General features: G+C 35.0%; 1 protein-coding gene across 17 annotated transcripts in view; it reads left to right on the top strand.

The window, feature by feature from the left end:
• The window catches only part of rdgB (retinal degeneration B), a 311,695-nt gene that overhangs the window by 262,711 nt on the left and 26,488 nt on the right, over positions 1-22,496 (top strand). For 7 of the 17 annotated variants that reach the window (XR_010855622.1, XM_067118534.1, XM_067118523.1 and 4 more), the window contains 8 exons: positions 9,563-9,684; positions 9,907-10,077; positions 12,877-13,035; positions 15,273-15,421; positions 16,038-16,151; positions 16,864-16,972; positions 17,150-17,306; positions 21,429-21,578. Coding sequence is in view for 16 of the 17 variants with exons in the window: in XM_067118534.1 (XP_066974635.1) it covers positions 9,563-9,684; positions 9,907-10,077; positions 12,877-13,035; positions 15,273-15,421; positions 16,038-16,151; positions 16,864-16,972; positions 17,150-17,306; positions 21,429-21,578 (1,131 nt within the window). In the remaining variant the exon portion in view is untranslated. Of the gene's footprint in view, positions 1-4,033; positions 4,061-9,562; positions 9,685-9,906; positions 10,078-12,876; positions 13,036-15,272; positions 15,422-16,037; positions 16,152-16,863; positions 16,973-17,149; positions 17,307-21,428; positions 21,579-22,496 lie in introns of all 17 variants that reach the window. The other 10 variants (XM_067118507.1, XM_067118497.1, XM_067118454.1 and 7 more) reach the window with 3 other exon arrangements.

The raw sequence follows: 22,496 nt of genomic DNA, 5'->3' as shown, positions 1-22,496 counted from the left end.
AGTTACACTGATACTTCCTTGATGTATCAGTTAAACATGTTTATGACACATTTGCCTAGTAGCCATCAAAAAGCAAAAAAATGACAGTGATGTATACAATTCCCTTGTACAATAGTGAGAAAGGTTACAAAAAATACAAGTGCTCGCCTACCCACACACCTTCTACCATACTCTTAAACTGATGATGTATCTGTGTCAGTTATTAAAAAGCAGCAAACAAAGTGATGTTTCATGACATGTTAAGTGATGTGGAGCTTTTATGCCAGTAACAGTCTACCTCTTTCACTCTGTGAGTGTGCGTTGTAAGCTGTACATATGTAGGTGTGCTAACGCAGTATCACTTGTTCAATCCTTTTTATTTTTTTGCTTTGCATGATTTACTGTAATTTCATTAAAGTTTAGTTAACTCTTAAGTATGATGATTATACATATAAAACATTACACGAGAATATTTTATCACTGTTGAAATTTCATGTCTAATTAAAAATATATGCAAATTTGTAAATGTTGGCAACACGTTGAGTTATATATAACTTGTCTCCAATGCCAACAACCAAAGGGGAGAAATGTGTGTATTGAATGTGTTTGTCTCTTTTTGTTGTAAATTTTAGTGTTCTTTCATCTTTTACGCATTAAAAATAAATGACAAAACACAAAAAAGGAGAAAATAAAGTAATAAAAATGAAAATAGCATAAAATTTTAATAAATGGGAGTGTTTTATAGACTGTTAACATTTGCGCTCTCTCTCTCTCTCTCTCTCTCTCTCTCTCTCTCTCTCTCTCTCTCTCTCTCTCTCTCTCTCTCTCTCTCTCTCTCTCTCTCTCTCTGTCACATATCCTTTAACAAAGTGTGGAAAAAGCATAGATGTAAAAACATAGAACAAAAAAGCTCAGACAAAGTTAGAATCCTGCCAACCCATCCCACACTTCATTCATAACCCCATCCCAGCCAGGGAAACTTCTTCCCTGTCAATCCACCCTCCAAAACAACCTTTTTTCTGGATGAGTCTTCCTGTAAACTGCTGCTTCCCTCACATGGCACCCAGCCTTCTGAGTCCCCTCCTACCTTGGAAACTTTTCCTGGCCACCTATACCCACAAACCCCTTTCTCAATCTTTATGAATGTAAGCAGTGTTAACAACATTTTCATAGGCTGTGCAGCATTGCCAACCATTGGAGATTGGTTTTTTCACATTTTTTGAAATTCGTATGTATCTTTGGTCCCTGGGGTCTGGTTGTGCCTGGATAATGTCGAGGTCCGGACAAGGTGAATCCGGATATTCGAGAGATTACTGTATACTTCATTTACTATAGTAGGGGAGAGTAATGGCTCATGTGAAGAATGGATGTATGGAATGCATTGGGTGTTAGGTTTAGGTGATATTTCAGATATCTTCCTGGATGCCTTTTTCTTGCTGTTGTGACCCACAAGTACAGTACATTACTGAGAAGTGCAATGGTGGAAGATGAGCTGCTTTTGTATGGATGCCTGTTTTGAAAGGTAATGCCTCTGGTGATTCTTTCTCTCACTTAAAAGGTTGCTGCATGTTCACATCAGATTCCATCATATGTGCACCAGGTCATTGAATGGATTAGGCAATGTCTGCTTCTGTTGTTTAACCATTTCATTATTACTGGTAATCCAGGCATGGATTTTACCAGAATAAATCGTTTCAAACATTTTGACTTGTGTTCATGAATAAACTAATGCATGGCGGTTTGCCTGTTCTTACCTTTTATCACCTCTATTTTTCCATTCTTATTCTGTTGCAATTAATCTTTGGTTGATAAAGAGGGTAGGTTTGACAGCATGCCTCCTGGCCTTTAGAATTCGGGTAACTTACATCGTTGAGTGAAGTTATACTCGTAGTCTTACATTAAGGTCTGCTTCTAGTGCAGTTCTAATCTTTACAAACTGACAACCCAAAAGGCACCAAGATCCTTGCCACATGTAGTACTTGGATTTGAGCCTTAAGGCATATCATAAGAGGATGGCTCATAATATTCTTTCAAGTATAACCTTATGGTATGCGCAGGAAATACCCATCATTAGTAAAAATCTGTGCTCATGGCAAAAGAAGAAGCCCTGAAACATTGTTGATGTTTGCACTGACGCTTGTTCTCAGGCCTTGCCTGAGCAACGAATTTGAACAATTAACAAGTCATTAAGCATATTGAACCTATTTTAAGGTTAGAAAACAGAAAAAAGGAAACATTTGGGCAAGACCAACCTTGATGTGATGTAAGGAATAAAATTTTTAAGTTGAAAATTGTTCAGCATTTCCAGCATTAGAAACAAATAAGAAAATGTCAAGATTGAGGCTTGAAATATATTACCCAGATGCTCTACAGTAGAAGCATTATTTAAATAAAATAAAAAGGATTAGTTGAAACCACCTCTTAAAATCAATCGGGAAGCAATGTGGTGATCACTGATAACCTTTGCTGGCCTTAGGGTTTTATATCATTTTGAAATATTGAATGAAAAGATAAGAACTGATTAAAACGATTAGATCAACGAAGAATTCCAGAGTTATGTATGAGTATAAAAGATATAAGTAGATTGTAATTCATTAGTATACTTTGTAATTGGATTGATTCGGTAACTAAGTAAAGGTAGGAGACTTGTTTTAAGGCAGCCTTGGACGTATTTTTCCAATGCCATTGGTGTCTTCTCAAAATAACATTCGAAAGGTTGTAGAGAACAAGAAAGCAGATGGTGCTCTATGCCATTTGGTTTTTACTTACACATTGTTACAAAATTTTCAGAACCTTGAAGTTCAGAATTAGCATGCTTTGCTTCTAAATTTTTCAACATTCATTAGGGAATATAAAGTTACATGGACAATTTAGTTGATAATTTTGGGTAATGAAATATCAAGGCAAATATTTAATTTCTTACGGGCATAGACATAATTTTGCCATATCCAGGAACTTTAGTCAGGGTGATTATGCTGCAGAATTGAACAGCTTAAGTCCTGTAGTAAAAACCTATACAGAATTTTTCATTATGCCAGAGTAGGCTTGGTATACTATTCGTGTTCATCTGTTAAGGTTGGAAAACACAATTACCGGGATGATGTGAAATGGTAAGTTTTCAGTTAAGATTAAAGAAGAGTTACCTTTGATGTTTTTTAGAAGTGGATAGAAAATAAAATTTCATGAAGTATGGTAAAATTTTTTATTTTTTGTGTATTACGCACACCATGTAATCACACAGATACATAAGACAGTTTCTTTTTTATTGTTTGTAAATGTTTACCAGACAGTAAAGCCTGTTTCCATTGATTATTATACAAGATCATCAGAATATATGTAATTGGATAAAACCTAAAATCATGATTAAATCACAGAATTTTTTTTAGTTTGGGCTTATCTTAGTTTAGAAAATCAACAGTGATGAATAGTGGCAATAGATGAATGGAAATTGTCTTTAGAATAGCTTATTACAAATGTATTAGTGCTGCTAAAGAATGGCTGTGTACACTGAAAATTTTGCTCATATATTATCTCTGTACACTTACACTGCATGTACACGCAGATGCATGTATGCACTCTAAAGCACATATTCGTATAACACAGTTAAGTGACTAATTCACAGGGTTTTATTTTCATTTATAGTTGTAAAGAGCTGTTGATATTTAGTTACTGCTGATAGCACTAGGAGAATAACCATTTAAATTTGACATGTGAATGTATTTCATTGTGAAAATTTTAATTACAGTACTTTGTTTAGCTATGAATGTAATACTGTATACAAGGGAAAATTTTTACATTTCTGAGTCAGGCTTTCCAAGGGAAGTTTAGTATTGAAAGTGTTTATGATTGTAAGAGAACTTGTTTTTATTCAGTCCCTCAGTTAAAAGATAAAGTGAAGGTCATTCATTTTAAGTTAACATTCAGTAAATTGTTCCTGTGCATTTGCTTACTAAGGCTTGACAAGAAACTTGTAAAAATTTTTTCTGGCGAAAGTGAACTTTCTTCTCTGAACAATAATAGATGAATACGATCAGTGTCATTTTTATATCCATAGTCCACAGCGCAAGTCGTCCTCATCAAGGTATGTGAAAGATCAAGGATAAGTACAGTAATCATTGAAAGTTTGCGTTCATTGTACTCTATTATGTTGTGTGTATTAAATAAAAATGACATTTTTTCTTATCACATATCTATATTTTGAGTAGATATTATGATAGAATTTGCAGTGAATGGACCCAGTTCCAATGACATTTACAGTATTTGCAATTATATAGAGATATGAATGTAGAAAAAGAGAGAGGGGGAGAGAGAAGGGATAACTTTAATAGATGTGTACTTTTGTTTCAGCAGGGCCACATCTTTTTCATAAATATATACCGTTTGTGCATTTGAATACTATTTTTCTCATGTGGCTTTTAAAATTTAATTTACTCTCATGGATTTCAAAGTAAAAGAAAAATTATTTCATCATGTCTATATAATTGTGTATGCTTCGGATTTTGAATCCATTTACTAATATGCATTTCCTGATACTTGGATGTCAGCTTTAAATTTGTTTACATTAAATGCATGATTTTTTCGTTTGTTTGTTGGGTATGTTAATTCATTATAAAATTCATTCTCTTAAATTTTTACATAATGCATTTAGGATAGATATTTATCATTTTCAGTAAAGAATATATCTGCATCTTTTAAAGTTATCACAATAAAAATTTAGATACCTTAAATTTTGAAATTTTTGTTCTTTTAAATATTTATATCTACCAGAATAGGTATCTAACCAAACGTACCCAATGATTGCCCTGTACATTATCCCATAATTCTGTAATAACATGGACTTTTCATTTAAAAAATTAAACTTCCTTGAAGTATTGTCATTATCAAGATAAAACCAGAAGTTGGACCTTTTTTGTAGCATAGTGCCTGCTTTGCTCCTTCCTGAGGCTATGTAATAACGCCACTTTTAGGTAACTGTAAATTTTTAGAAAGAAACAGTTTTTAACTTTGCATTATTGTGTCATTAGTTGACAACAAGGGGGATAAGTGGTTTTATATTCATCACTAGTATGAAATTAAGCTACAAGTTCAAGAATTAGAGTATGATTTACAAACTGTTTCAAGATGTCTTGTCCTCTTTACAGTACTGTTTAGTCCATTGGTAGGACTTACTGTTTTCCTTATAGTTTCATGTAGAAAGAAAGCGATGCAAGAAGAATGAGGGGATAGAAAGTTGGCACTTCTTAAATGGATATTTATGAAAAAGTGTTTTATAAGAACCTAATTTGTTTTGTTACATACTCAACTCACCAGTCATATATGTATACATACATATATGGCCAAGTTGCAATGTAGATTGGAGGTAGAGAAGTGCTGTAAGTAGTTGTACATCCAGAAAGTGAAGTAAGGAGTGTCTACTTGTGATATATCAAAAATGCAAAAAGATTGAGTGATATATCAAAAATGCAAAAAGATTGACTAACCATTCATGGGAGACATAAAAGCTTGTAACCCAGGAAGATTATGTTGCTGTGATTCAATGACAAGGAGTAAGGGTGTTGGTTAAAAAGAATGCATCATCCATCACATGTAATAATTGGCCCACCATGACTAACAACTTAATGAGTACAACTCCATCCCCATGAACATAATGCCTCGCATATAAAATCTGGCAAAGCTTAAATGACTTCCCCAAGTCCTTGTGTATGATATTTCTGTGATTTATTTTTTCTTTTGAATGTGAGGGAAATTGAGAGGGCTGTGATCTTATTCACAGTCACAGATGCTTGGCTAGCCATATCTTCAAAAGCCAGCCCCCCTCCCCTCATTTGCTTGGAGGATGACCTGTTATAGCCAGAAGGACACTGATATTCCTGGAGATATGCTTCCTCTGCTGATGCATAGACAAGAAAACTAAGAGCTGTTGGTTGTCTCCTGATAGACATAAAGGCCAGGATGGTAAATGGGACATTAATGCAATCTTGACTACAGTCTATCTGTGTATTGACAATGAGGTCAGAAGTGATAGATAGGCCAATGGAAGACCAACCTATAATGTGATTAACTCTTTCTGACAGGGCATGTAACCCCTAATGTTTATATGCCTCATAGATGAAAAGACTGGTAGGAAGTTTAAATGGTTAAACAGTGTAGGGACAACTCTTGACGGAGGTCCTTAATGAATCTTAAGGGAAATAATAAGAGGTCTCATTGGAGGTGATTGTAAATTTGTACACAACCTTTCACTGTTTGTTGACCATCAGCTGTTAACAAGACACCTTTGGGAACTTAGTAGTATTGGGAAGTTTTTCTTCCTTCTTAATATTAGTACTATTCTTCAAGGCATCCTATGCTTCATAGGTGTACAGTATACCCAAAACAATACACTTACTTGTTATGTACATCCAGCAAGTAAATGGCTAAGTAAATATTGGGTAGACTTAAACATACAGAAATTAGATTTAGGAAAGGGTCTTGAAACATCTTGGAAATGGATGGGGACTAGAAATGTGTGTAGTGAAAACAGTTGATAAAAGGGCAAATAAATAGGTGCTGCAGATGTAACAGATTAATGGAGAATATTAGAAAAGTATGGCAAGTCAGGGTGAATACATAAAATGAACTGCTAAATTGTGCACTCACACAGGGAAAAATGGCAAAATTCAAATAACCAGAGAAATTCAAGGATACTGACAGAAAGCTGATAGGACAACCTGTAAGTAATCATTGGTTATTGATACAGTTTAAATTAGAAAGGTAGGAAAAATGGATAAAGATTCAAAAGGATGACTCCCAGTAAATTAAAAATGAATTAAAACTTCCAAGTCTGCCAGAGATAAGCTGGGGAGACAACAGGCTACAGATGCACAGATGAATAAGGGAAGTAGATATTACCTAATGTTGAGATGGAGGTTTGCTTGCTTGAAAAGTTTATTTTAGCTACTCTGTGTCTTCTGTCTACAAAACATAAGAATACTTTTTTTGAGACATTAGGCCTGTGACTGAGGTCTCTATACAATTGATAGCTGTGATGAAACAATTAGGAAATCAGTGTTACGATGAATTAGAAACAGGTCTGTATTTTTCAGTGCTTTAGATCACTAATATGAAGTTAATTTTATAAATACTAAAACATCATAATAATAATGATTAAAGGATTACATGAACAGGTTATTACTTCATAATCTTTAAAGTCTATTATAGTCTATCCCATCTGTACAACTTGTGGTGTTTGATGAATTGCCTGTGCATATTTATGTAGACTGGAAATGGCCTTGCTATATTATAGTTGTAAGATAATTATTTCCTAAGGTAAATCGTGCTGGTTAACTTGAGTTTAAAAGTATGTAAACATTTTTAAGTGATGTTGGTAATTTGATATGGTAAATAGTTTGTCTATCCTCTGTCTTCTGTTCTTTTGTTGACCTTATAGTTTGATTCCGTGAAGAAAATATTAGATTTTATGTGAACACACACACATTGTTAAAGAGTAATTTCAACCCTCATAGGTCTCTTGAATGAGTAAACAGGCATTTTTCTATATAAAACATTCAGCTATAGAATTTCTCAAGTGTTTAGTTTCAAACACATTAACTAGTTTTATGTATTGCATGGATCACCAACATTGAAACCTTACTGTGCCCTTTGTTTCTTACTTGTGTCATTATATTTCATATTTTTTGGCTCCTTAATTTATATTTCAAACATGTACAGACCCACAGTAATTATTGTTGTGCTTTGTGTTTATTTCTATCCACTGTGGGAATTGACAAGAAAGGAATGTTGATTTAGTCTGTCAGGTAGATTATTATTACTTTTGCTTAGCTGTATCTCTTGTTGGTTTTAAAGATATAAGTAAGACTAATAGCTTAATTTCTTAATACAGTTTTTATCACACTATTATTTAGGGATCCTGTCCCATGCTTGGCACTTGAAAATTTAATCACTGCTTATTTTCTGTGATTAATCTTAGTTTTTCAAAGTAGCCTGAAATACCTTTGCCTTTATAGAATAGCTTACGTTTTATACTCTTGTTCTTTATATTCACAGTACTGTATCATTATTGTACCTTGTATATATTGAATTTGGAGTCAGGTTATATACAGGTGAATGCCAGGTGCTGTTTTGGTTTAATAACCATATATTTTATACTTTTGCACATTTTAAAACTTTTCACTCTGTGTTTATTAACATATAATCTAATTGAGATAAATACAGTGTGACCCAGGGGTTCTGGATCCAGGTAGTGTGAAAAGGCTTGATGAGAAGTTCAAGCTGTCATACGGTATTCATTTAATTTATTATAGACCCAGATTCTGTATCTTTTGTTCAGTAATTTTCTGATGCCAGAATTAAAGTACCAAAGTGTAGTCCTAGAGTGAAGTGCAGCACATCATTTGACAAGTTTTTTTGTTTATCTTTGCTGTGTATATAATAATATTTTTTTTTTAAATTTTGGTAAGTGGAAATATTTTGGATAGGAATAAAAAATGACGAGTAAAGTTGTTCATAATATCACTTTCCTAAGTTTTGTTATGAATGAAATTCACTGAAGATGAGTCTAAAAAATTTAATGGGGAGTAAATTATGGAAATTGGAAAGCCATTAGAAAACAGGAAACCATAAAATAAAGGTGGTTGGTTGTCATATGACTGAAGGACTTGGCTTTTGTTTTTTCTTTTCTGATATGAAGAAGTATTAATTTGAAAAATAAATATGTTCCAGTTAGGTTTTGGAGGCATAAATCACCAGCACTAGGGAATATAAGGGTTGCCCAACAGGCTGACCTTCTCTACATGTGAATAGGGTTTGTCTGCTACTTGATAGGATAAAAAGTTAAATACAAAGTTTCATTGTGAATTTTTTTTTCAAGAGAAGTCAGATGGCATCAGTCATTTTTCCTTACAAGTTGTACAACAATTGTTACCTCTTAGGGACCATTATGTTGTGTTGATTGAAACTAAAAGAGTTAGTTAGAAGTCATCTGAACAATTGTCAAATTACTGTAGTGGGTTTACTTTGATAATTGAAAAGATGTCACTGAAAGGTTAATCTGTAATCTTAAATTACAATTTTCAGTATTTTGCAATGAAAGATAAATGGGAAAACTGTTGTTAGACCTTACATGGGTAGAAAAGGGTTGCTAGTTACTGAATCTTTGTAAACCATTGTGGTCCTGCATCACAGTAACTTCAACAACCCAGATTTAAATTTTATTCAAGTAGATATAAATTAATGTTTTGTTGTAATGCCTTTTAACTGCTTTCTGAAGGTAAGACTAGATTGTTTATAGTAATATTGGTTCCATTATAGGGCATTGATATACTGTAGGCAAATATTTGTGAATAGCCTGTAAATGTCAATTTTAGGTGGATGTGAAGTCCAAATAGGTTTACCTGGTAGTTTTATCATTTAGGAAAGCTGTAATGAAATTTTAAAAGCTTAGATTAAATATGTACTAGTAATGATTCCTTAGGAAATCTTTATGCTGTGGGAAAGTAAAGTTATTTATTATATATAATATAGAAAATAAGTATTGTGCTAAAACAGAATATGCCACATTCTAACATTACTTTTGCTTCAACAGTGACCAAGGCCACAGCAAATTAGACTTTGAAGTGACCGATTTCTTTATGTTTGGATGTCCACTTTCAATGGTGTTAGTCTACCGTAAAATGGTTGGCCTGGGAGATAAGAACTGTGAGTCGGGTCTGTCTTGAATCATTTTCTGTTTTTGTAGCTTTAATTTAAAATTAGAATAATGGTAATGCTTTATTGTATGGTATTGTGATATTACAGTAAGGATTGTTTTTTCCCCCTGATACATTCATATTTAAGCATACAGTATTGCAGTTACATATGATTGATACTCAAGTTCTTTCATTTTTCTATATCTGTAAGACCAGTTTTGATGTCACTCTATTTTTACAGATGTCATTCAGCGTCCGGCCTGTCAACAAGTGTACAATTTGTTTCATCCAACTGATCCCTTGGCAGTACGATTGGAACCCTTATTATCAGCAAGGTTTTCTCTCCTCCCACCTATCACTATTCCAAGATACACAAAATATCCTCTTGGAGATGGCATTCCTACTCATTTACGTAAGCTATATTCACAAGAAGCTTTCAAAAGTCCAGACAACATTGTCATAATAATACGGAAGCAGTTTTTAAAAAAATTGTTCCTACAGGAATACAGACCAATACCTTTAAGTGGAGAATATTTTTTGTGCATAGCTGAATGTGTGAATGAATTGAGTTAAAAGATTAGCTGTATGGTGGCACTGTTGAGAGAGTAGGGTTTCTGGAAAGTGCCCAGCATGCAAGAAGTCACTTGATCTTCAACTGCACTGTGCGCTTGGTCTTCTGACCACATTGTGAACTTGACCTTCTGATCACATTGTGCACTTGATCTTCCAACTGCATTGTGTACTTGATCATTTGGCTGCCTTGTGTGAAATGCTACTGTCACATCTCCATTGTGTTTCTTTGTTTTTTTGCTTGGATTTTGTTTGTATTATATTCTGTTGCCTCTGTTGCTGCACTTTTTCTCATGGAGAATAAACAAGAGCAACATAAATGTGAGGGTGTGGGCAACTATGTGTCCACTTCATATCTCATACATCTGTAGACCTACATAAGTTATGTTCTCATTGTTGAGGTAAGGTTTAGTGAGAAGAAGAGGAAAGACAGGGTGTTTTACTCCACCAGCAAAGTTGATGGATTCTGTGGCATACTTTCTTCCACTATCCTGTATTTCCTTTCCACCATCCAAGAGTGATTCTTGCATGCTGAAGCCTAGCTATCCCCTACCTAAAAAAAATGCCATTCTCTGTTGGATAGTTTAGTCTCTTCTGGAATTTATGCTCCTTCTCTGACGTCTTCCCTCTCTGATAATGATGATGGGTTATCTTCTTTTGATTATCTTAAGAAAATTTGGCAAAAACTGAATGTCCCAGGTAGCCCATCCTTCTCTGCTTTTCTTGATAGTTTGCTGGAAGAGAATAAATAAAGAACTTTTGTCCCCCAAAGTCAACTGTGCTGGTAGGTGCTGCCTGTTGATGGTAATGTTTCCTGGTGAGTCCATGGCTCATCTAATGCCTACAGTTACTAAATATTATAAACAGTAGCTTGAAGTTGTCTTTCCTGCTGATCTTCCTCCAAACAAGCTTACCTCATTTTAACTTTGTGATAAGAAAAGACAATCATCCTCTTCTTCTGCTTCATAAATTTCATCATCTCCATTGTTGTTATTGTCTTCCTCGTCACAATGCTCTAGTTCCTCAAACTGACAAAAGAGGAAGAAGGGCAAATCGAAAAGATCTTAGATGTCTAAAAGGTTGTCTAAATCTAGGGAGTGTAGTCATGATAGATCTTTTAAGACATCACTCAGTGAGTGCACATCACTCATATTTGCTTCAGTGGCTGTAGGAGGAGAACTCATTCCTTGTCTCATAAACACACATTCTTCAAGCTCGGTCTCATGACTGGGTGTGGGGTATCCCCATCACCCCGCTCCACGTCACTCTTTTAGGGAGTTGCGTGGGAGTTGGTTTAGGTATCACAACTATCCAATGCATGACAAGTTCCAGTCTAGAGGACACCTGGAGTCTCTCTTACACCCTTCTCTGCAGGGGGAAGAGGTGATCAAGCTTCTTTGTCCCCATACTCTCCTATAGCATCCTCTTGCAAGAGAGAGAGAGATCCCCAATTCCTCCTACCTCTCATGCTCAAGTTTCTCCTCATCTTCAAGTGGAGAGCTGGCAAGCAGTGCAGTGCTCTGTCACAGTCAGCTACAGTCTCTTTGAATTCCAGTGGTAACAGGAGAATATCTCTAATTCAGCATCTCATCTTTCTTTCCCTGCTATAAGTTTGCCTGGCTCTTTCAGAGATCAACAGGTCAGTGATTCTGGTTCTCAAGACTATTTCTTCGACTGAAGAAAGGTTTTTGCACTTTAGAACCTATGTCTACGGAAGGTTCTTTCCCTTGGGAATCTCTCCTGGCCAGATTAGAAAAAGATTTTCAGAAGATTTTTGCATTCATTTGTGAGTGCTACATATTTTTTTTTTTTTTTTATTTAAAAAGAAGTAAATATTCTTCCTTTTTCACTCTATCTCTAGATAATTTTTGATTGAGGAGAAGTATGTGCTGGATGCTTGAGACTTCTGGGTTTTTAAATACAAGATGCAAGGGAGTTTAATGGGTTTGCAGGGAAACAATTTACAATTTATCAGGGATTCAGTTTGCCCAAATTTATGTAACTTCCAGAGATTCTGTCTTCCTTTCATATTCCAATATTTTTCAGTACACACCATTTATAACTGTAGTATTTTGATAACGGAGCGCTGTGTGTAATAATGTATCATCAAGTTTTAAGTAAGTTGTGTATCACAGTGTTGATAATCTTAATCATTGTCTTTGCCCTTATGAGCACATGTGATCTTACTAGATGGTTCTGATAGGTCCTTTTTATCAACAAAAGAAGAGCAACTATTTTTATCATTCTGGGAAGTGTGTATGTGGATGTTTCACAATGACTGCAGGTCTAGAGTTGTTACCCAAACAAAATTCCATATTTCTCCATTACAAAAAATTAGTTATTGCAATTGTCATCTTCAGTGGATAAGAAAGTTCCTGTCTTAAGTATGACTGGTATGAGGTGCCTTCCTTTGAGATGAGTATTTTTGGTGGAGTGTTACACTTGATTATGGCTTATTGTGGTTGCTTCCAGTATTGATTGGTACTGTATGTACTGTATCATAATTTTCAGTGTAAAAAAATTAATTAAATTCAGTGTAATATTTTAATTTTTTCAATAATTATTCATGAGATAGACAGCGAAAGAGTCTTTCTCTCCCATGATAGTACTTTTATATTTCATTGTTTCTCTGTTTTTGCAGTTGAATGTATACAGACAAATGGGGGTGTTTTCCTTGATGTCAGTGGAGCAACTGGATCACCTTCATTAGCAGGTCATTCCCGGCGTATGTCTGATGCATCTATATTATCTACTGTATCAGGAATGGCAGATACAGTTCCCCTCGCAACAATAAAGGCCTGTGAGTTGAAAAAATTGAATTTTTGTTTCTCATTATTTTAGTAAAGACTTGCCGTCATTAATGAAATTGAAAGCTGACAAAGAGAATTAGTTTGGCATTGCCATAGTAGAGTGAATTTTATTGCAGTATTTCAGGTCTTTACATTTTTATATACTTTATGCTCTTAGTCAGCTTACTGCTTGCTTGTAAAACATAATAAATCTTTATTTAATTGTTAGAACTCATGGACATTATTTTAATCCTCAAGATTTTCAATGCACGGTATTGAACTAATAAATCGATCATTATTTTTTAAATTATATTTTTCATCAAAAAACATATCTCGTGGGTTGACCATAAGAGACCTGAGAATTTTAGTTCATGTTCAGTTAAACTACCTTGTAATCACAGATCACCTATAGTAGGTACTTGTTTAATGTGGTGCTTTTTACAGTTGAAGTGGGTAAATTTTCTAACAAACAATCACCAGTCCTTGTATTTTTCATTGTACTATCTGATGTAGGTGTATTCATTTCCATAAGATTTCAGTACTGAAGGGAGTACTGAAGACCTTTCTTAATGCTTTGGCTCACTTCAGTGTCTATGATAAATCATTCAGTATCCAACCAGAGTGTCGCTTTATTGTGATCTGTCTTTTGGGCTCTGTAAAACTTTTTTTTTTTTAGCATTATACAGTAAAGCACAAGTGTACTGCTTTAGAATTACTCCAGAATGTATATAGTGTTAATAGTAACTTTTCAGACTGTACAAGCAAAGTATTGCTTACCACTCATCTGGCTCTAAGACAAACAGAACTCACAAAGGTCTTGAGACTGAAAAAACAATCTGCACATATAAGAAGAGGTTGCATGGTTGGATGAAAATGAAGGTTGGGTTGGTTGGATGTAAAAGAAAATTGATTTAGCTAAGGGTTTTTTTTATTTAAAAAGATGGGACAAATGACAGTTGTTTTGTGTGATTAGTTTTTTATTGAAAATTTAAGATAATGTGTAAGATTGTATACATAGAAGAGTGAATGGTCTGGTGTAAAAGGGGTCCTTATAAAACTATTAAATCTCCAGGGCTGATTAATTCGTATACAGATGGAGTGATTAGAAAATTAAGAGCTATAGCAAATGTAGGACTTCAGTGTGTGAGATAAGACAGGGCATTCTGAAAGGAATATAAAATTAGCTGATATTATAGTTAGAATTGTTCATATGTACAAAATAAGGTTGCAGACTAATATGAGATTTTGGCAGTGTTTGTAAGACAAAAGTTGAAATGAAATATTAGTAACATTAAGGGAACAGGCAATTGAAAGACAGAAAGGTGTGATGAATGTTAGGGATGGTGGGCAAATGGTAATGATTTACTTGTACCATTTTTTGTAGTAAATTGCATGAATGATGAAGGATGATTAAATCTTAAAAAGGCGTGAAACTATAAATGCAGTAGGAGGTCTGCACACAAACGGAACAGTAAGGAGGACTTTTAGTGGCAACAAGTCATGAATAAACAGTTGCACAGACACCACATGGAGAGTATGGAAAACAAAGAACACATTTGGATTGAAGGTGAATTCTGTGTGAGGTTGGAAAAATAATGTCAGTAAAGGATGGTCAAGTGAGTGTCAGTTACATCAGTAGAAGTTATCCAGGTTGATATCCTAAGTCAGTGGATTTGTCCTGTTATTGTCACCTCATGCAACAAAGTTGGAGAAAGGTACTCACCCTTGTCTGTTACTCTGTTGCTATGAAAAATTCATTATTTATTTTGAAACTCTAGAAAGTCAAATTATTAGCCAAGCAAGAGTTAATTAGCTTTTGAGATGGATTTAGGTATAAATCCTTGGTTCTTTTAGTACTCCAATTGTTCTAGCTTTAAGGACTGTCAGACAAAGGTTCTGTACCTCCACCAGCAAAGTCTGACAGAGGTTATGTTTTCTTACTAAGTAAGATTTATGTGGATTTAGCCAACCAAATCTGATAGATGAAAATGTGCTTATAAGAACTGGAGAAGGCAGGGTTATGCGGTCTAAGCATTTTGTTTTTCATCTCAAGTCAGATCTAAAGCTAATTTTTATCCTCTGTAAGCTAACTGATTAATTGCAAGAATCATTACCTAAAGCAGTATAATTTTGTATCCCACTGTTTCCTTTGATGTTATTGCTTTTACAGGAAATCAGTCATTTGAAAGCAATGAATAATAATAGGGTTTTTATTATTGAATTTTACCAAGTATATTTTTATTCACAGTAAGCCAGCGTTGGTGGGGTAATAAGCGGTTGGATTATGCATTATATTGTCCGGAAGGTTTAGCCAATTTCCCCACAAATTCCCTGCCACACCTCTTTCATGCATCATACTGGGAGTCATCAGATGTTATAGCCTTTATCCTCAGACAGGTTTGTGAAGTGTTGATAAATTTTCTCAGTACAGTATTATGTTTGCATACTTGATTTTGATTTTTTGGTGCTATGGAAAATATTGGTTTTTACAGTTTATAGTGATTTAGAAGACTGTTCTGCTGTTCAAGTGTTGATTATTATTTTTTTAAATTTTCAATTCCTAAAACATGCTATTACTGTAAAAATTTAAAAAACCTTCATGAATTATTTGGAAGGTAATAAAAGAGAATTTTTCCAACATGCTGTAATTATAAGCAGTTTACATGTCCGACTGTTTTTCTCAAATTGCTTACTTTCTTATTTATTATTTAAATTTTAAAACATTAACACTGAAGAATACTGTTCAGCCTAGCAAGATTTGGTAAGGGATGTAGAATCAGGCTGTTTGTGTTTTTCCTGGTGCTGGAATATGCACTGCTCCTACATTATTTAAATTTAATAGATAAGATAAATGATAGTGTTCCTATGGAAAACAACCTTTGAAGAGTTCCTGATCTATCATGCTCAATATTTTTGAAGATATTGCAATTTCAGGAAGCAGAAAGCAATGAATGTTTACTGGTCTTTTTACCAAAGTCAGTTTCCTTTGAATTAAGAAAACTTTATTTTTCAGTTGGTAAGAACTGATCATGCTGGTCAGATGGCAGATGAGAAGGATTTACCTGTATTCTCCCCAACACAACCAAGAGAAAAATGGATTAAAAAGAGAACCTCAGTAAAGATCAAGGTAAGAAATTGGACTTACTGAATATCGAGTTGTCTCTTAATGACTTAGAAGCATTATTCACAGTACAGTACTGTAAATTGATTCTCAGTAAATTATGGAGTACAGCCTAGAGTTTTTTTTTTTTAAGAAGGATGCTGTAATGTGAAAGTCTGATACTCAAAGCTGATTCATTTGGGAAGGATCTAATCAAGTTTTAGTTCACCCAATATCCAGAAGACAATATTCAGTAATATTCAGCCAACACTGGCTTGAGATTACATTCTCCAGGAGGAGCTTCTGTAATATAATTTGTCTAAGTTCCTTGTACAAGCAAAAGTATACATGGAAGGATGTTACAGAATTTTTAATATATAGTAGTCTTAAAAATTTTTTTTAAGCATAAACAGAAAGTTAAGTCATTTTGGACTGTTTTTAGAGTAGAGATTGAAATTTACAATTAGGTGCTATTAATGAAATATGTGATATTTAGATGCTAGTAGAATAAGCCAAATGTTTGGAAGATTTCTGCGATTACACTAAAGATAAAAACATATTTAAGAAAGTACTTATCAAAAAAACTCAGTGTAAGCTCAAAGTTACTGTATGGACTTCTTTTGCAAGTATATTGGTCAGCCTTATACTGTCACATCTGCTTTGTCGGTGTAAAATTACATCTTGCAAGATTTTTATTTTTTTTTACTTTTTTGACTTTATAATCCCCATCTTCTCACAGAATGTTGCAGCAAATCATAGAGGAAATGATGTGATTGTTCGAGAAGGTGCTCCACAGTGTCTTCAAGCACGCTTCATGTATGGACCACTAGATATGGTTGCACTCTCAGGTATTGTATTTTTTCTTGTATAAAATGGAGAGTGTAAAAGAAATTTTTCTATAGTTTTGTATCTATTTTCTTCATACTTGCTAAAGTTGTAGGACAATTTGATAAAGTACACATACATAAATGAGATTTTCCCCAGCATTATGAGGATGAGAGAGACAATTCTTATTTCTTTTTCAGGGGAAAAGGTGGACATACATATTATGTCTGATCCACCTGGTGGTGACTGGCAGCAGATCAGCACAGAAGTAACAGACAAAAATGGGCGTATCACTTTCACCATTCCTCCTGAAAGGTCTCTCTTATGTGGCATGTATCCAGTCAAAATGGTTGTCAGGTGAGCTCTGACATTCTTGTGGAAATTCTGTAGAGGCCACAGTGTTCATGGAAGAGCTATATACAAGCATCTATTTTATGTCAGTTCTTTAAATATTGTTGCCAATGTGCATGATACTAGTATTCAGATTGTAGCTACTGTCAAAATCATTTGTCATGATTTGAACAAGTTTCTGGGTATAGAAATAGAGTGATTATTCCAGACTACTTTAGTTTTACATATGAACTTTAGTGCCTTATTTGCTTTTTTTTCATGAAGCACTGTAATTTAAATATACATGAAAAGATAAAAATAAGTTTCACATCCCATTCACATCTAGATGTGAAACTGGGGAGAAATTCTTTGCGAATGCCTACTCTTTTATGCTTCTTTTGCTATCTAGTGGAGGTTTGTTCATAGTAAACCCATCAATCTTATTTAGCCCAAATTATAGTCATGATGTCTCCAGACATACCATTTCTGATGTAAGGGAGCAACAAGTGACTGCACATGTAAACCTATGAACAGTTAGTTGGTAGAAACTACCCAGCTTACTCTGTCGTGTCTCACTGCTCCTATACTTAAGTAAGATTTTGTGCCCAGCCCTGCCTGCCTCAGCTGTTTGGAATCAGTCATATTTACTCATTTTATATTTTATCACTTTTTCATTTATGCTAGTTTCATTCATTTTTTCATTTAGTAAATGATTAAAAAGTTTTTTATCAACAGATAGCTGTCTTGATAAGTATTCCAGCTTATTTATTAACTTATTAAATTTTGCCCTATTCCTTTTTATTTTGCCCAAAGTAGAAAGTCTCATTGATTTAGTTCTGATTCAAGCAATACTTTAATTGTAATTTTTGGCATGTCTTCAACTAGTTAATGGTAGAGGTAGGTTTTTGTTGCTTCTGGTTTGTTGTATGGAAAGTATTAGTATTTTATTCCTTCACTTAGTTTTTGGGTTTATTATTAAACTGCATTAGTTTTGTCCTGCTGTCATGATACCTGCAATAATTGTATGATTCCCTCCCAGCAAGTGTATGTACTGTAACATATATATATATATAGTGCTTATTCTGCATGTTAATTTTAGTCCTTATTTTGCATGTTAATTTTGGTCCTTATTTTGCATGTTAATTTTGCTGTTTGTGGTAAAACAGAGAACACAAAATTAGATGTATCCGTTGGAACAATGTCGGGCTGACTGAATGACTGCTCTGGATATAACAGTATGGCCAGAATGGTGAGATATCAATACTTCCATGACATGCATACATTGAGGAGGCATTGGTTGTACATAAACATATGAATATTATTATTTTTAATGGAGTTATATTAATGGTATATGAATAATAAAAATAAAATATTCAGTATAAGAGAATAAATGCAGTGAATGAATTGAGTATAAGTGATGTCTTTCTCCTATAAAATATGTCTCGATATCATATACTGTACCAGCATTGTGGTTTTAAAATACAACATATTTTATCTGTTTTACCTCCTGTATTGCAAGCTCTTGTTTTGTTTTCATTCTGTTTCAGCCAAATAGCCTTGAGTCACTCATCAGGTTTTGTTTTGCTTTACCTGACCTGTGGTGTGCTAGTGCCCAGTGCTACTTGCTGTTCCAGTTATGCCATAATCTATGATTTCATACCCTTTGAACTACTTGGTTCTGCTGCCCAGACTGGAATGCATCCTGTTTCCTGTACAGTCAGTCTTGCCCTACAGAACTGTTTCTACAATGATTATACAAACAGGAGCTTCTCATCAGTCCTGCCCTACAGAACTGTTTCTACAATGATTATGCAAACAGGAGGTTGTCATCCTCCAATGAAGAGTATTGCCCTACCTTTTTTCAGATCTACGATGGAGTGTAAATACTTGAGATTTCAAAATCTCAAATATTCTAAAATTTTATGGGGCCTCAAAGATTCAGTGCTTCCAGATGTTCTTCTGTGTACATTGGACACTGGTCCTTTTTCATATTGGTTGACTGTGAGCATTAACTTTGTTCTGTCAAGTGTGATGATGCAACTTAAGTCAGACTGCTCTTTTATGATAATTTTTCCTCTCCTGCTTAGTTTGCTCCCAGAGGGGAGGCCTTCGATAAGAGAATGCATTGTTTATAAGTCATGCATTCAACATGGAGGGCTCTTGAACTGGGGGAATCTCTTTACCCCTTATTTGAATCTCTCTCATTAACTTCCTTGAAATTTTATTAGCTTTTTCCCACCTTGTTGCCCAACAACTTGTAATGCTCTCATCACCGTCTTAATGATCAGGAATGGGACCACTGCTGAATAGAATAGAATACAGAATTTAGGACAAAGGCCAAGTGCCGGGACCCATGAGGTCATTCAGCACTGAAAGGGAAATTGACAGTAAAAAGGTTTGAAAAGTGTAGCAGGAGGAAAACCTTGCAGTTGCCCTGTGAAACAGTTGTTAGAGAGGGTGGAAAGTCAGATGGAAGAAAGAGAGCATGAATGGAGTTACAACAAAAGGAATGAAAGAGGTTGCAGCTTGGGGCCAAAGGGATGCTGCAAAGACCCTTAAGTAGTGCCTACAGTGCACCATGTGAGGTGCACAGATGGCACCACCTCCTTAGGTTGTTCATTTTCAGAGACACGAGTAAAAGGTTGGAGTTCGTTTTTGAAGACGAGTAAGAGCTGTGGTGGTGTCATCAACCATACAATAATGTTTTGGCCCGAGAGGTATTGGTATGCTAGTCATATTGATATCTCAAGGATAGGACTATCTCTTAGAATTGGCCCATGGATTCCAGGGGTGGGTTGGTTTCTGTCGAAGTTTGCCTGTCAAGATGATTAGAGTGAGCTTGATTGCTTTCTTATAATGATCTCAGTCCTATCAAATAGGTTTGACCTGCATCTGAGCCACCCTAATTATGTTGGTGCCATCCCTTCAGGGTAGGGTATGGAGTGGACATTGGGGATCAGTTTTCACTGGTGTCATTGATGGAGGGATGAACTCTAGGAAAGGGTGGTGGTGTCTTTTTGTGGTTTTTAGTCTTACCATTTTTTTTATTTAATTATCTTTGTCTGGAAAATAGCAAATTCATCCCCTTTACCCTTAGATCCATTGACTACCACTTGGCACAGGTAATGACTTCTGTCAATAAGACTGTTGTAATAGATAATATGATTCTGATACTGGCTTTCCCCAAAATAAACACTGGGACACCAGTGTGGAATTAAAACTGGTGGGAATGGGATTTTTGAAAAGTACTTTTGTTTGAAAATTTAGACCTAACTTAAAATTTTGGTTCAGTAATCTATACATTACAGTACCTTTGAAGAATATTGACCATTAGAAAGAATTAAGGTCAGAATGGCTGTAAAAATATACTGTATCCTAATGGTACCTTTTTTAGTAACTTGTCTACTACTAAGGAAGCTAGAGAAGCAGTGGCTTACAGAAAGGATATAAATAACATTTCAGTCTCAATTTTAAGCTCTAAGAATTTAGTTGCTGAAGAATCAGACAACATTCCTAAGCTATTAAATGAAGAACTACCATTAGTTTCTAAACATAGGGAGCCACATCAGTGTGGTACGTGGCAAGCTGCAAACCTGAACGCAGTACCAGCATTCCCTCACTTTATGGAGTCAGGCAACACCCATACAAATGCAAAGCCCTTACTGCACACACTAAAGAGACTCGTCCCACCTTGAGTTCCCTTAGCTGTACTTGCTGTCCTGTCCTTGCTTACAGCCTCAGATTTTTTAGATCTCAGTTACTACTCGAGGGGGCATTCAGCAACTGGGTCTTCCCTCCTAAATTGTAGCTAGGTTATATAGGAGTGATTGGGTTTTGATGAATAAAATATTTGTGTGAAACAAAAAATTTTATAAAATCTGATTTTTTCTTGAAAACCCATCAATTATCATTCCCTCCCCAGGCTCTAGGTAGGTAGTGCATGTGCCATGCTCCTGCTGACAAGAGTGGAATGTCCTGGGGACATTTAAAGACCATGGATGAGGGGATATGAGTGATGAGTTTGACTGCAAAAACTACTTTCATCTAAATTCATTGTTTATTTTAGGGGCACCTTTGTATACTTATTATAATTTAAAAATGTTATGAGCATCTTTCTCATTAATGGAAATGGTTTTATGTTTATTCCAGAGGCGATCACACCAGTGCTACTCTATATTTGACTGTTGTACCTCCCAAAACTGAATGTGTTGTGTTCAGCATTGATGGTTCTTTTACTGCATCTGTATCTGTTACTGGGAGAGATCCTAAAGTGAGAGCAGGAGCTGTTGATGTTGTAAGGTAAGGTTATTTTCTTGCATAAGTGAAAATATAGAATTGATACTTTATACCTACTTTAAGGTTAAGTTCATGAAAATGCACCTACAGATCATTTTGTTGCCAAAACTGAAAGGGAATGATGCTAAACTGAGTAGTTCCCGGTCATTAATCTATTAGCTGGTAAGCTAGCAGTGTATCTGTCTTGTTGTTTGAACACTAACATAAAGCAAGTTAGTGCATGATTAACCCTTTAACGCCAAAGCCCTATTTTCAAAAACGTCTCCCGTATGCCGGCGGCCTCCGAGAGGTGGCGCGAACTGCGGAAAAAAAGTTTTTTAAAAATCACAGCGTGTTAGTTTTCAAGAGTTCATTTTTGGCTCTTTTTTTTCTCATTGCCTGAAGTTTAGTATGCAACCATCAGAAATAAAAAATATCATTATCATATATAAATATTGGAATATATGACAGCGAAAAAACTACTTCAGACGAAAGAATTTCTGAGATGTTGGCCGAGTTAATGCAAGAGACGTAAGGAAAATGTTTTTTTAAAATTCACCATAAATCGAAATATTGTGCTAGAGACTTCCAATTTATTGCATACAAAAAACAAATAAAACTAAAAACATTAACCTAAATTAAGAGCACCATCTTCAAGAATAACATAATAGCCTATGAGACTAAATGAAAAGGAACCCGACCTGGTGGGGGTACAGGATGGGGCAACTCCCTATGCAAACAAAAACTAAAGTGGAGGGAGAGCCACCACACGGAACCACCAGGAAGGAATTCAAGGCAAAAATGTAAATATATATAGCGACTGGGAGAAAACTCCGACCGAAAAGAACAGAAGGAGTCGCCTCACAAGCCGCCATGGCTGATAGGGGACGCTGTGGCGTCATACGAAGATCCCAATATTAATGAAAATACGAGACCAAACAG

This window comes from Macrobrachium rosenbergii, chromosome 2 (genome assembly GCF_040412425.1).
Source record: "Macrobrachium rosenbergii isolate ZJJX-2024 chromosome 2, ASM4041242v1, whole genome shotgun sequence".
NCBI lineage: Eukaryota > Metazoa > Arthropoda > Malacostraca > Decapoda > Palaemonidae > Macrobrachium > Macrobrachium rosenbergii.
Note: the sequence above shows the minus strand (reverse complement) of the source record. Positions and strands in the feature narration are given on the sequence as shown.